The sequence below is a fragment of the Sapajus apella genome, unplaced genomic scaffold (genome assembly GCF_009761245.1).
Source record: "Sapajus apella isolate SASKATOON/1434 unplaced genomic scaffold, GSC_monkey_1.0 scaffold13, whole genome shotgun sequence".
In the NCBI taxonomy this organism is placed as follows: Eukaryota; Metazoa; Chordata; class Mammalia; order Primates; family Cebidae; genus Sapajus; species Sapajus apella.
This window is the reverse complement of record NW_022436953.1, coordinates 25,784,248-25,797,610: the sequence shown is the minus strand read 5'-3', so window position 1 is coordinate 25,797,610 and position 13,363 is coordinate 25,784,248. Positions and strand designations below refer to the sequence as shown.

The 13,363-nt window shown below is 46.3% G+C and overlaps 1 protein-coding gene across 1 annotated transcript in view; it reads right to left on the bottom strand.

Moving 5' to 3' along the window:
* LOC116554062 (deleted in malignant brain tumors 1 protein-like) overlaps positions 1-13,363 on the bottom strand; it is a 54,975-nt gene that overhangs the window by 10,466 nt on the left and 31,146 nt on the right. The window contains exons 18-25 of the mRNA XM_032281908.1: positions 11,471-11,794; positions 7,554-7,580; positions 6,891-6,923; positions 2,913-3,066; positions 2,414-2,616; positions 1,612-1,932; positions 1,012-1,032; positions 86-115 (exon numbers count right to left, since the gene is read on the bottom strand). Of these exons, the coding sequence (XP_032137799.1) occupies positions 86-115; positions 1,012-1,032; positions 1,612-1,932; positions 2,414-2,616; positions 2,913-3,066; positions 6,891-6,923; positions 7,554-7,580; positions 11,471-11,794 (1,113 nt within the window). The remainder of the gene's footprint in view (positions 1-85; positions 116-1,011; positions 1,033-1,611; positions 1,933-2,413; positions 2,617-2,912; positions 3,067-6,890; positions 6,924-7,553; positions 7,581-11,470; positions 11,795-13,363) is intronic.

The following is a 13,363-nucleotide window of genomic DNA, read 5'->3' as shown; positions in this document are numbered from 1 at the left end:
CCCCAGCTCCATTGCCACTGAGGGAACGGGAAGAGGGATTTCCAGGCCCCTCTGCCACAGACTCTTCATGGAGCTCAGAACTTACTGTTTGGATGACTGATGTTGGGAAAAGGAGCTGTTAACAGAAAGAAAAGATCAGGATCAGTTTTCTGGCATCCCTGGCCCAGCTGCCGCAGGGAGGATCTGGATATAGGCCTTGCCACTGGGTAGCTCACTCACCCTTGGGGAGGTCTGGAGGAGAGCGAATCCCAGCAGAGTGCGAAGAGGCTGAGATTGAGCAAAGCCTAGGGAAGGAGAGGTGCTCAGAGGTCTAACCCCACCCCAGATCAAGTAGGGAAAAGAGGGCAGCAATTACAGGGCAGGCAAAGAGGTAGAAACAGGGTGTCCCAGGCAGAGAAACACTGGTGGAAGAGATTTGGGAACCTCCGTATGAATGGAGAGGCAGAGGAGGGGAAGAGGGCACCAAACAGAGAGTGGATCATGAGGAGCCCTGGCGGTCATTCTGTGCTGAGGAGGGGGGTCACCACCAGAAGCCCCTGAGGAATCACTTGAAAGCAGATGCACAGGGGAGAATGGATGGGAGAAGACAGACCTGAAGCTGCTGCTGTGGGGGGCCAGGAAGACGATGACAAGGTGAGGGGGGAATGGAAGGCAAAGACCTGAGATGCCAGGGCCATGCTGGGAACACTCAGAGCAGCTCAGGGGCAGGCAGACAGGAGCTCAGCGTGCAGTGGGCCCTATTCGGCCAACACTGGCCAGGGTCTGGTGTCTGGGAGGACAGGCAGGCCTGACAGGTAGCAGGCCTTGCCTTGGGACTGACTGGAGATCTGAATCTTACGTGGATCAGGCCATATTGTCCTGGTGGCCAGCAGGGAAGGGGACAGGAGCTGTAGGGGATGGCACCACAGATGAGCTCATTGGAGAGTGAGCAACTTGCCCTGCACAGTCTAGGCAGCAGCAAGAAAGAGACCCAGACACCAGGGAAGTGGGATGGAAATTGGGAGGACTTACCAGGTGTTGATAGCTGGTATCCTGAAAAGGAAGAGAAGAAAAGCATAGGTTACAGATGTATGGCTTGGAGGAGGGACCAGAATGAGGCAGAGATATACCCACATGGCTCAAAACCTGTCCCCTCCTTGCTGAGGGTCCACCAGGTCCACCAAGTGATTGCTGTTGAGAAGCCTACACAGCTTCCCCAAATGCTCCCTAAGTCCCATCGTATTTGGGGTCATCAGGATCACAGCTGAGGTCGTAACCCCCATCACGCTCTACTTGATCACGATTGTTCTAAAATTATCCCAATGGTTGTCTGTAGCAAGTACAGTCATAGCCACCCCGACTCAACAATCAAGGAAACTGAAGCATAAAGAAGTTAAATCATTGCTATTGCTGGAGGTCCTTAGTCAGATGAGTGCTCAGCATAATAGCCGTGGGTCCAGAAACTGGCCAAAGATAAAGCAGGCCCCTGCATGCTCTTCTGAAGTGCACAGGCCACAGGGACACATTGACCAGCTCCTGCCTGGGCCACAGACACCATCGGCCACTGGCCTTAAGCTCTCCCTTTATAGCAGGTTACAGGTGAAACAGGCCTTCCATGGCATTGGGCCATACCTGAGCAGATGACACCAGCATCTTCATGGTGACGACAGTTGTGGGAGAACCAGCCTCGGTTCCGGCACTGCCAGAGAGTGGATTCTGTCCCCAAGCATTCTACATCATCCAGGGTGATGGGGCCAGAGCCAGAGCCAAAATAGGCGTTTCCAAGGGCTGAGAGTGCATGTCCACACCCTAGCTGTCTGCAGACTACCTCAGCTTCATGAATGGTCCAGGAGTCATCACAAACTGTCCCCCATGTGCCACGATGGTAAACTTCTACACGCCCGGCACATAGACCATAAGATGAGTTTAAACTGACCAACCTCAAGCTGGCATCTGAAAGACACATTAACTGAGAGATCATGACCATGTCCCACAACAAATGTCCCACCACAAGCCTCAAAGGCCAAGCACCCCACAGGCCATTCCCCACCCCCAAAGTCACCAAATGGAAATGTGGAAAAGTTGGGGTGGAGGCACTGGACTGCTCCATGTAGAGTTGAAAGGGGCTCCAGACATCGCCAAGCTCAGATCCCCTCATCTCCAGATGGAGAGGGGTGGCTCTGCAAGGAGAGTCACCAGGTCTGGAGAGTTGGTGGCAGATCCGAGGCCAGGTGTGACCCCCTAGTCTGCACCCTTTGCTGCCTTGCCAAGGGCCTGCCTCTCCTTGAGGCTCACACAGTCAGTGCCGAGAGAAGGAGAATGGGCAACGCATCACTGAGACCCTTCTTTGATTTCCTTGGGGAACCACGACGCCCCCAAAGAGGCAGCTGGGTAAATCCATTAAGCCTATAGGCATGGTCTAGTGTGCACTTACCGCTTGGGAAGGAGTTATACCAAGCCAAAAAGCCGATGTTTTGGAAACTGATGTCACTTCGAAAGTGAATGGTCATTCGGTTGTAAGAAGATGTGAATATCTGCCTGGTATCATTACAGATTTTCCCCAGCAGGTGACTGCTATTCAGTGATCCATCAAAGATTTCAACATAATCAAAACTGCAGCTATTGTGCCCCTCCAACCTGTATGGACAAAATGTATTCAAGTCAACACTGAAATTCCTATTGCCCCTCCATTTTATAAATAGTTTGGACTTTACAAGTGATGCCATTGAATATAGGTTTTTCTTCTAGCTTTTCCTCAATTAAGTCAAAAGACTTCCCAGTATTGCCTGATGCTTTACGGTAGGGATCAAAGCCACCAAAAGCTTGTCCATGGTACACGAGAGTGAAAAGCATCGCAGCCCAGGACATAGTCTAAACCACTGGGTGTGCTGCAGAGGGACTCACCCCTCACCAGATGTCCAGGCACTACTTACTGCAGATTACTGAAGCCCAGGTTTATGCGGTAACCGTAATTCACTTCTATTTCCCAAACACACTTAGCATTGTTGGGATAGTATCCAGGGTAGGATGGGCTGGAGAAGGTCCCACTGGCATTGAATAAGAAGCCACCACAATTTGAAGAGGGTCCTAGAGAGGAGAGAGGGGACATCTCCATTGCACCAGGTCTTCAGGTATTTTGTGACAAGCAGTCATCTTCTGTGTAAGTATCATCAGGTTTCATCCTCTGGAATTTATAACATGACTTAACTGTCCCTGTAAACAAGTCCCCTCTCTTGGGCCTGGTTCTAGGTGACCCAACATTAGGAGCTTTGATTCGAGTCTCTGCTTCCCCTGTTGGTCCTGGACAGCAATTCTCTGGGAGGAAGAGACCTTAGCTTCAGAGGGAGCATATGTCACCTCGAAGCAAAAATGCCAAGAAACTAACAAGGTGACTGCTATTGTTGTTCAATCGGCTACAGACAGGGACGTGGGATAACACTGGCTGAGCATAGCACTGACCATGGAGAGCAGTTCATAACACAGTGTACTCCCTAGCATCTTCCATGAGCACAGGACTCTACCATTTCACAAGTAGTGCAACGTGGGGTCAGGAGCAGGGTTTCCGCAACAGGTAGCCTGGGTTTGCATCTTGGCTCTGCCTCTATCAGCTCTATGATCTGGAGCCAGTTACTTAACCTTTCTGCCTCAGTTTTCTCATCCGAAAAAATGAGAGTGGTAAAGGCATCTGCCTCATCAGACTTTTACGGATATTAAATAAGATACATATATACAAGCATTTATACATACATGAGATATGTTTATATGTCTATATAAACTTGTAGTACCAGATACATGAGCACCCAGCAATATTAGCTATTGTTATTCATCAGAAAGGGATAAATACTAAATGGTCAAACATTTTGTTGGTTGGCTTATTGTAATAAAAACTTTTGAAAAACATGCACACTCGGTGATATAAATTAAAATGTTTTCTTTTTTTCTTTTTCATAACTCTTTTTGTTTACTTTTTCTAAGGGAGACAAGTCCATGGTTTTTAGCATACTCAGAGCTCTGAAACCACCACAGTCAATTTTAGATTATTTCATCACACCAAAAAAGAAACCTTGTACTCACTAGCAATCACTCCCCATTTCTCCACACCCTCCATTCCTGGCAACCACTGATTTCTCAGCATGTTTCATCACGTTGTAGCATAAATCAGTATTATTTTTTTTTTCTTGAAACAGAGTTTTTGCCCTTGTCACCGCCCAGGTTGGAGTGCAGTGGCATCATATCAGTTCTCTGTAACCTCTATCTCCTGGGTTCAAGCAATTCTGCCTCAGCCTCCGTAATAGCTGGGATTACACGCACCCACCCACAATAATTTTTTTAATATTTTTAGTAGAGACAGGATTTTACCATATTGGCCAGGCTGGTCTCGAACTCCTGACCTCAGGCGATCTGCCTGTCTTGGCCTCCCAAAGTGCTGGGATTACAGGTGTGAGCTACCATGCCCAGCCACTATTACATTCATTTTTATTGCTAAATAATACTTCATTGCATGGATGTACCATATTTGTTTCTCGATTCACCATGATGGACATTTGCATTGTGTTCACATTTGGCTACTATGAATAAAGTTGTTCTGAACATTCACATACAAGTTTCTGTGTGGACATATGTTTTCATTTCTCCTGGGTATATGCCTAGGAGTACAAGTGGTGGGTCATATGGTAACTCCAGGTCTAACCTTCTGGGGAGCCACCAAATTGCTTCTCAAAGTGTCCGTACCATTTTACATTCCTGGCAGCCATGCATGAGGGTTCCAATTTCTCCACATCCTCACCAACTCTTGTTATCATCTGGCTTTTTGACTATAGCCCACCTACCGGGTGTGATGGGCATCTCTCTTTGGTTTTCATTTGCATGTCCCTGATGGCTAATAACATTGAGCATCTTTCCAATGCCTTCTCTCCCATTTGTGTATCTTCTACAGAGAAATATCTTTCCAGTCTTTTGATCATTGTTCAGTTGGGTTATTTGACTTTTTATCACTGACTATAAGAGTTACTTATATATTCCAGGTGCAAGTCCCTTATCAGATATATGCTTAGAAATATGTTCTCCCATTTGGTGGGAAGAAAGTGCTTCTTGAAGGTCCTCCAGCCTGCCCACCAGCTCTATTTCTACACTGGGAAATGGTTAAGGGTACAGTCAAACTTTCAGAGACAAAGATATAAATTACATATTTCTAAAAATTAAATAGAAATAGTTATAAAATATGCTATTGTATATAGTCACTTAACATTATAAATTATAATTGAAAACAATGTTTTTGCCTCACAATAAGTAGCCGATTAACTAAATTATGGATCTCTATACAATGGAAAATGGTGTAGTCATTAAACCTTCTTCTATACAAATAATTTCAATGCTATAAAAATGCTAATTTTAAGGCCATGAAAAAGTGTTTTATACACTTAAATAAAAATGATGGATTATATAATGGGATATAAAGCATGTCATACTCTGTGTGTGCGAGTGTGTGTACGTGTATGGAATATATGCCAAAATGCCAACAGCAATTATGTATTTTTTCATTAATTTATCCATTCAGTCATTTGTTCTTTCAATAAATATTTCTCGAAAGGCAAACACAACGGTAGCAATAAGGATACAATATGAAAAAGGCAGACATGGCCCCTGCCTTCAGGAAATGCACAGTTTGGCAGAGAAGATAAACGTGATCTTTTGCAAATATATTTCCAGGTAGCTAACTCTTAAGCTTAAAACCCTTCCACAGCCTCTCTATCCTTAGGATAAAGATGGGAGTCTTAATCTACCCACAAGGCCCTGACTGATCTGGCTTCACCCAACAGATCTCCTGCAGTCCCTCCTTGTCCCCACCCCACCCTCCTTCAAAGAGCCAAGCTCCTTCCCACCCTGGAAGACACTTTGGCAAATGAACCTACTCCTCTATTAACTCCCAGCTTAAATGTCACTTCCATAAGGAACTTCCCCTAACTCCCCAATTGAGGAAGATCTCTACTAATACTTCCTCTTTGCACACTGAACTTTTCCTTGGAAACACTTGTAACAACTGTAATTTTCTAGTTGGTTGAGTATTAAATAATATTGTGAGCTCTGAGGAAAAAGATCAGTTTGTCTCTTATGTCATTCCATAATTTTACAACCATTCTTGGTGGCAGTTTGACCATACACACAGCAAGATCTTATAATACCTAACACAGTAAAAGTTAATATGTAGGAAGTACATTCTATGTACCAGGCATTATGTTGACATTGACTTTATTCCAGTAAACCTATTTATATCCTAAAGAAAAAATTAGTGAGGTATGCAAAAAAGTGTCTACAAAAACATTCTTCATCACAGAATCATTTACAGTAATGAAGAAATACAAACAAATGTCTAGCATCTGAGGATTTGTTAAATAATTCACAGCATAGCTGTATAATAGAATACAATACAGGCACTTAAAATGATGGTAAGAAAAGATTTCATAACACAGAAAAGTAGCCCTATCATTTTTTAAAAGCAATGAAAATCTAATGAAACATATCCATATAGTGAAATAAAAATGACATGGAAAAGCATAATTTGTAGTAAAATTATCCATGTACTATTTGTCTTCCTTCTTCTTCCCAAAGCTTTGGAGATGCCCCCAAAAATAAAAGACTTTAAGTCTATTATTTTAAGAATACTTATTTCATTGATTCAAATGAAGAGAAAATATTGTAGAATGACTTAGTTAGAACAAAAGTCATATTCCCAGCAGGGGAGATGTGAAGGGGGTGTGTGACTGCCGGATGAAGGGTGTAGTGAGCCAAGCCAGGGTTATGTGCAGATTGAGGAAGGCTGGGGGTGGGGGCAGAGCGTTCACTCATAAATAGCCATGCTTGGGGATAGGAAATGTATGACCTCTGGTTCAGGTAGAAAATGTGATACTTACTTGCAGTGGCTGTAGTTATTGGATGCCACCATTCTAGAAAAAAAAAATGAAGCTGTTTAGGATTTTACTAGATAATTTTTCCATTCCACAGTCATTTGCTTGATTGACACAGTTAAATCCTTTTCCTTAGTACAGGACTTCTCAGGGCCTTGACCGTTCCAGTTTACGCTGTTCATGGCCAGTAAGGTCCAGAGTAGGTGGCATCTCCCAATGTATTTGGCCCAGGATATTTTCAATGTGGCACAGAGAACACTTTGGGGATGGCTCCCTCAAAGTGAAGGAATTCTTTATTTGATAAATGTGTGCAGAAATATTACTTGGCCCTATTTCTAAAATGAAGGTCCCAGTTTTCCATGGGTTAATTTAGACGGTTATTTTTATCTGACATGATGGGAGGCCCAAAGCCTCCTTCCATAGCAGCATCTCTGCCAGCACTTAGCACCCTAAGCAGGTGATAGCAGGAAGCCACAGGGGCCCTCCGCGGTGAGCCAGACATGAGAATGACGGCAGTGGGAACTCAGCTCGTCACCCTCACCAAGCTCAGAGTCCTCAGAGAAAAATCACCCCTCAGGAGGAGCCGGCCCTACTCCTCCTACTTCTGGAAACAAGAGAAGGTGGAATTCCCAAGAGGAATATTGCTGGGCTGGGGTGGAGCAGACTCACCTGTCGTAGTAGAATTTATCTGGGAGGCTGCAAGGAAAAGAAGAAAACATGAGTCAGTCTCAGTGCCCAGGAGGATGAGAGAGAGAAATGCTGAGTGCCTGTCCTCACATGGTCACTTAGAAATACTCCCCAGGAGCCATTCAGGAAAATGGAATCATAGATATAAACCTTAAGGGTTTGTCTCAAAAGAACGTGTTGGAAGAATTGATTCCTACAGCCTAAAAGTAGATTGAACCCTTGTTTGCCGTAGGAACCTATGTAAGGAAAAAGCGAGCGCCTATCCATAAAATTCAGACACCAACAACATTTGCTCATGTTATTGCCCTGTTGAGGTACCAGAGAAACTGCCCATCTTGAAGAGGAGCTCAGGTTGAGGGGAAGCCAATGCCAAGAGAAGCCGTGTCTTGGAGAAAACCATTCACTAAAATAGAGGCCCAAGGTCTTGGAGGCCCACCTGAGCAGATGACCCCAGCGTCTTCACTGTGCTGACAGTTGTGGGAAAGCCAGCCACTGTGGGGACAGCTCCACAGGTAGGACTCATTCCCTGAGCAGGGCACGTCATCCAGGACAATGGGTTCTGAGCCCTGACCAAACCTGGCATTTCCTGGGGCTGCCATGGCCCAGCCACAACCCAGCTGCCTGCACACCACATTGGCATCATTGGTCTCCCAGCTATCATCATACACAGTGCCCCAGGAGACTTGGTATAGGACCACCACCTGGCCCTGACACCAGTCACCTCCATTCACCAGCCTCAGGACCAAACCAGAATTGGATTCTAGAAAAGACAGGAAAATTCACTCTCTCCTATATCTCCTAAAGGAAGAGGGTCTGAGGTCAGAATGATGTTCAGAATTCTTTTAGAAGGCCAAGGTTTCAGGGTCTCCAGTTAATGTTCTCCAGCAGCATAGACATTGGCCGAAGGCTGTTCTTCATCATGTTACCCTTAAGGGTTGTTTTCTAGAACCCTTGGGTGTGGACTGAGCTGTGCATGTCCTCCAGTGCAGTTACTCCAGTGCCCAGCAATTCAAGTGCTGAGCCTGGCCTTCAGATTCAAAGGTTAAAGTGCAGGAGCTGTCAGCCTGGATCTGCAGGGACCACTGGGCTCAAGCGCCCCTGCAGCAGGATGCTACCAAGATAGGCTCCCAGCCACCTGACAAGATGCAGCCTTAGAACCCGGTTCTTGGGAGATTCCACCTCCCCACCTCTGGCTGACTCACTCTGCTCACAGGGACCACTCCATTAGGCCTAAGACTTGTTCTTTCAAACCCAAAGCTTGTCCTCAATATGCAACAAAACCTGGACCCACTGAATACCATGAGCTACAGGGACAGTGGGCAGAAGTGACTATGATGACACCTAGTTGTGCCTACCTAGTTGTGCCTATGCCTGAGAGTGGAGGGAAAATGGCAGAGTTAGGCCTCCATGCAGGAAAGTCACATTCTAGACACAACACTGGGCCAGGCATCCTGATCCCTCTGTGTACCTGAACTCTGTCCTGTGAGCCTGGGAGCTGGGCTAAGATACTGACATTAGTCTAGGTCCTCTGGTCTTCAGTTTAGCATCTATAAAATGAAGCCCCTGTTCTCCCAAGAATATGTACAAAGGGCTCACCAACACATGAAAAGATGCTCAACATCAGTGGTCACCTGGAAAATGCAAATCAAAACACCATGAGATACCACCTTACACCCACTAGGATGGCCATGATGAAAAAGACATCATAACAAGTGCTGGTGGGGATATGGAGGAATCAGAATTCTCAGGCATTGCTAGGAGGAATGCAAATTTGTGCAGCAGCTGTGGCAACTGCTTGGTGTTTCCACAATAAATTAAACAGAATTACCCTATTACCCAGCAATCCTACTCCTAGGTATATATCCCCCAAAATTGGAAACAAGTGCAAAAAAATTGTATACTAATGCTCACAGCAGCGTTATTCATAACAGCCAAAAGATGAAAGCAACCCAAATGTCCATAAGCTGTTAAATGGATAGACAAAAGGTGGAGTAGCCATGCAATGGAATATTAGTTGGCAATTAAAAGTAACGGAGTCCTGATACATGCTAAAACATGAATGAACCTTGAAAACATATGTTAACTGAATGAAGCCAGACAGAAAAGGATATGATTCCATTCACGGAAATGATCAGAGTTCTTTAGCAAAATCTGCAGAGATAGAAAGCAGATTAGTGGTTGCCAAGGGCTGAGGGAAAGAGGAATGGGTTATGAATGGCTAAGGGGTAAGAGCTTTCACGTGGGGATAATGAAAAAGTCCTAAAACTAGATAGAGGTGATGGTAATGAACATGGCCAACAGCCAGGGAGAGGGAAGGTTCCATCTTGGGATAGAGGGGTAACATCAGCCAGCAAAGAGCAGAGAGTATCAAAGGAAAAGAAGGGTCCAACTGAGGGACTGCTACCTCTGTCCTAAACATCCTGCCTGTTTTTTATTCTAACAGAAACAGTCATTCCTATTTTTCTAAAAAAAAAAGTAGCATCTCGCAAGGTTTCTGGTAGAACCTAGTGCCACATCCTTCCCATCGCCCCTAGGGAACACGAAGATGGGTATAGAACTCTGATGGAGCCATCAGAGCTAATCGAGATGGTTTGGAAGAAAGCACCTGGGGACAAGCAGGTCAATCAGAGTCCTCCCAGGCCTTGTCAGAGAGAGGTACTGGGACAGATTGACTCATTCTCCTGGTGGGATATAGACTTGGGGCTGCCCACTGCTGTCTTCCAGCCATGTGAAAAAAGCAACTTGACAGTGAAGCCCACACAGATAAAAGAGAAGATGTAAGCAAAGCTTAGGAAAAGAAGACTTGGAACTTCTGGAAACAACTGTACCTGAAACTCCAGATCTACCACTAAACATTCTGGATACCCGAGCCAATGAATTCCTTTTTAGCTCAAGACAGTTTGAGTTGAGTTCCTGCCATGTGCACACAAAAGCATCCCTAATACTAGATCCTCTTTAAAAATCAATTGACAACTGGTAGATAAGGGAACCTTCCACTTTGGATGAGGTAGGGAGTGGCTGGAGGCTTCAAACAAGGCCCAGGAGTTTCACAGATCTGCTGAATGCCCATGCTTTGACTGGACTCAAAGGTCCTTCTTATAAGGGGTTCAAGCAGATTCTATCTACCATTTCCAGCTCAAAGGAGATTAACTCCGTGTCTGGATGTGATGACCAAGGTGAATGAAAACCAACCCTTTCCCTCACAGGTTTAGCAATTCACAAAGTCAGTGAGTCTCAGGATACCACTCCAGCAAAAATCCTATGTGTAATCTTCTAGCACAACAGACAGGCAATAACCAAGGCTTTGCCTGGAAGATCTCATGGGGCCTGCCCTTCCGACAACAGACTTGGTAGATAGTCAATGCACTGCAGTTCTTTGGAAGGAGCCGAAACTGACCAAGATCCACGTCACACATGCACAGATACCATTGTACTCCTAGCCCATATGCCCCCAATCCAAATGCTCCTTACAGGAGGCTCAAGTGAGAATTCCCTACCCAAAATATGTCCTCTCCTTTCCATGAGCCTCCTACCAATGAGAGGATCTCTCCCTGGCCCTGCTGTCTGTGCTGCATCCACAATACCCTCACCCAGTGCAACTCAGCAGGGGAGAAATGGAGCCCTGGGGAGCCAGCACTTTTCTCTTCTGCCTCTTCCTTGCACTGCCTCAGGGTGGGGATAAAGTCTGGGTTGTGGTTCGAGTTTGATCACCTGTCCTAAGTGACCACAGGGACACTAGGCAGTGAATTCATATGGATTCTGAGCAGAGAGCTAACAAGACTTCAGAAATATGGGAAACACAGAACAAGTTTTAAGTGAGGAGATCAGAAGGTAATTGGGGCTTTCTTCCTGAGCAAACTTCCTGCCAGGAGAGGAATCCCAAGGTCTTAAAGACCCACCTGAGCAGATGACACCAGCATCTTCACTATGGTGACAGTTGTGGGAGAGCCAGCCATTGTGGGGGCAGTTCCACAGGTAGGATTCGTACCCCGAGCAGCGCACATCATCCAGGACAATGGGTCCATAGCCCTGACCAAACCGGGCATTTCCTGGAGCTGACAGGGCCCAGCCACAGCCCAGCTGCCTGCACACCACATTGGCGTCATTGGTGTCCCAGTAGTCATCACACACGGTGCCCCAGGAGCCTTGATATAAGACCTCTACTCGGCCGTGACACCTGTCACTTCCATTCACCAGCCTCAGGGCCAAACTAGATTCAGATCCTACAGAAGAACACAAAAACTCTTCATCCATATGGATCATGAGATCAATGATCTAAGGAATGTTCCACACTCAGGGTACTTCCTGATGGCCAAAGTCTCTTGGGCAAGTAATCACCTTTGAGTACTTTCTGAAAAGAAGTTCAGTCTCATCATAGTGGAAGAAGTAGTGATGTCCTACTCTGCCCAGATCTATGGAAGCTCAAGTACTGGGGAAGAACTTGAAACCCCTCTAGAAGTGACAGGAATGGAAGCCTCACTCCCCATTCTGAGCTCCATTCTCACACAGGATGAAGCTGCACAGCTCCGGATAGGAGGGAGAGACCTGCCCCGTGGTAAGGAGTTTGGTGGGACCCATATGGTCCTCTCAGGCTTCTGGCAAAGAGCCAGCAATAACAGGACATTGCCAGACAGCTGTGGGGATGGGCACTGTCCCCTACTCAGCTCAATTGTGTACCAATTGGCTGAGGGCCAGGAACGAGAACCCAGGAGGATTAGGGAGCTGTCTTGAGCACCTGGATGAGGATCTTTCCTGAACACATAACACAGATTCCCAGGGGAGACTGGTCAACAGCAACTCCACCCTCCATCATCAGACCCAGGACCAGGTTCCCAGGGTGGCCACATTCCTCCCCAGGCAACCTGCAGGGACATGAATAGCGAAGGCGCCCACCTTCAGCCTCATTCCATCACTTTCTAAGGAAACGTTTGAAAGAGGTAGGCAGTGAGCCCTAGGGAGCGGTGAGAGGATGATGTACCTGTTGTCCATGCAGGAAAGTCAGTGGCCGGCCACGCATCTATAAATTGCAACAAAGAGAAAGGACAGAATTAGACTTGAGGGTGAAAAGCTCAACAAGGAAAGGTCTCTGGATCAGGCAAGCATAATGAAAACTATTCAGTTTCTGGTTCCTGCAACTTGGTCCAAGTGTCTGAACAAGTCTTCAGCTCAGTGAACTCGGCCAGGAACAAAGGCCTCACTGGAGACCAGTCCTATCCCTCCTAGAAGTCCTCTTCTGAGCCACAAAGGTTAGCCTGCACCGTCCACTGACACATGGACTGATGGGCACATCTGACACGATTGCTGAGATTCTAGCAGTCCCACCTGTTAAGGGAACCAAGGAGGCGCCCATTGGGCAATCAAGTTTCCTGGCAAAAGAAGACACAAGAAATAGTATCCCTCTCCCTGTGGAGCATGACGTCTGCCTCCTCTGCATGCAGATTTGGCGCTGCAAAATCTGGGGTGTTGGCAGGAGTGAGGGATGGAGGTAGCAGCCTGCACCGACATTGCTTGCCCATGGACAAAGGCATGTTTAAGGCTTCCGCGGACATTGCTTTCCTGGATGACGTTATCAACCACTCTCAATTCTCAGAAAGGAGAGATCAGATCTGAATATAAAGCAGCCAAAGCTCATTAAACATGAGGCCACTTCCTGAACCAGTAAGGGTTACCCACAGCACAGTATGAAACTGCTTCATGAAAGCTGAGATAAATGGAACAGAAGTCAGAAGCCTCCTCCATCCTCTGTGTCTGTTGAAGCGCTGTGCTGGGTCTCAGTTACAGAGTGGTAGGAA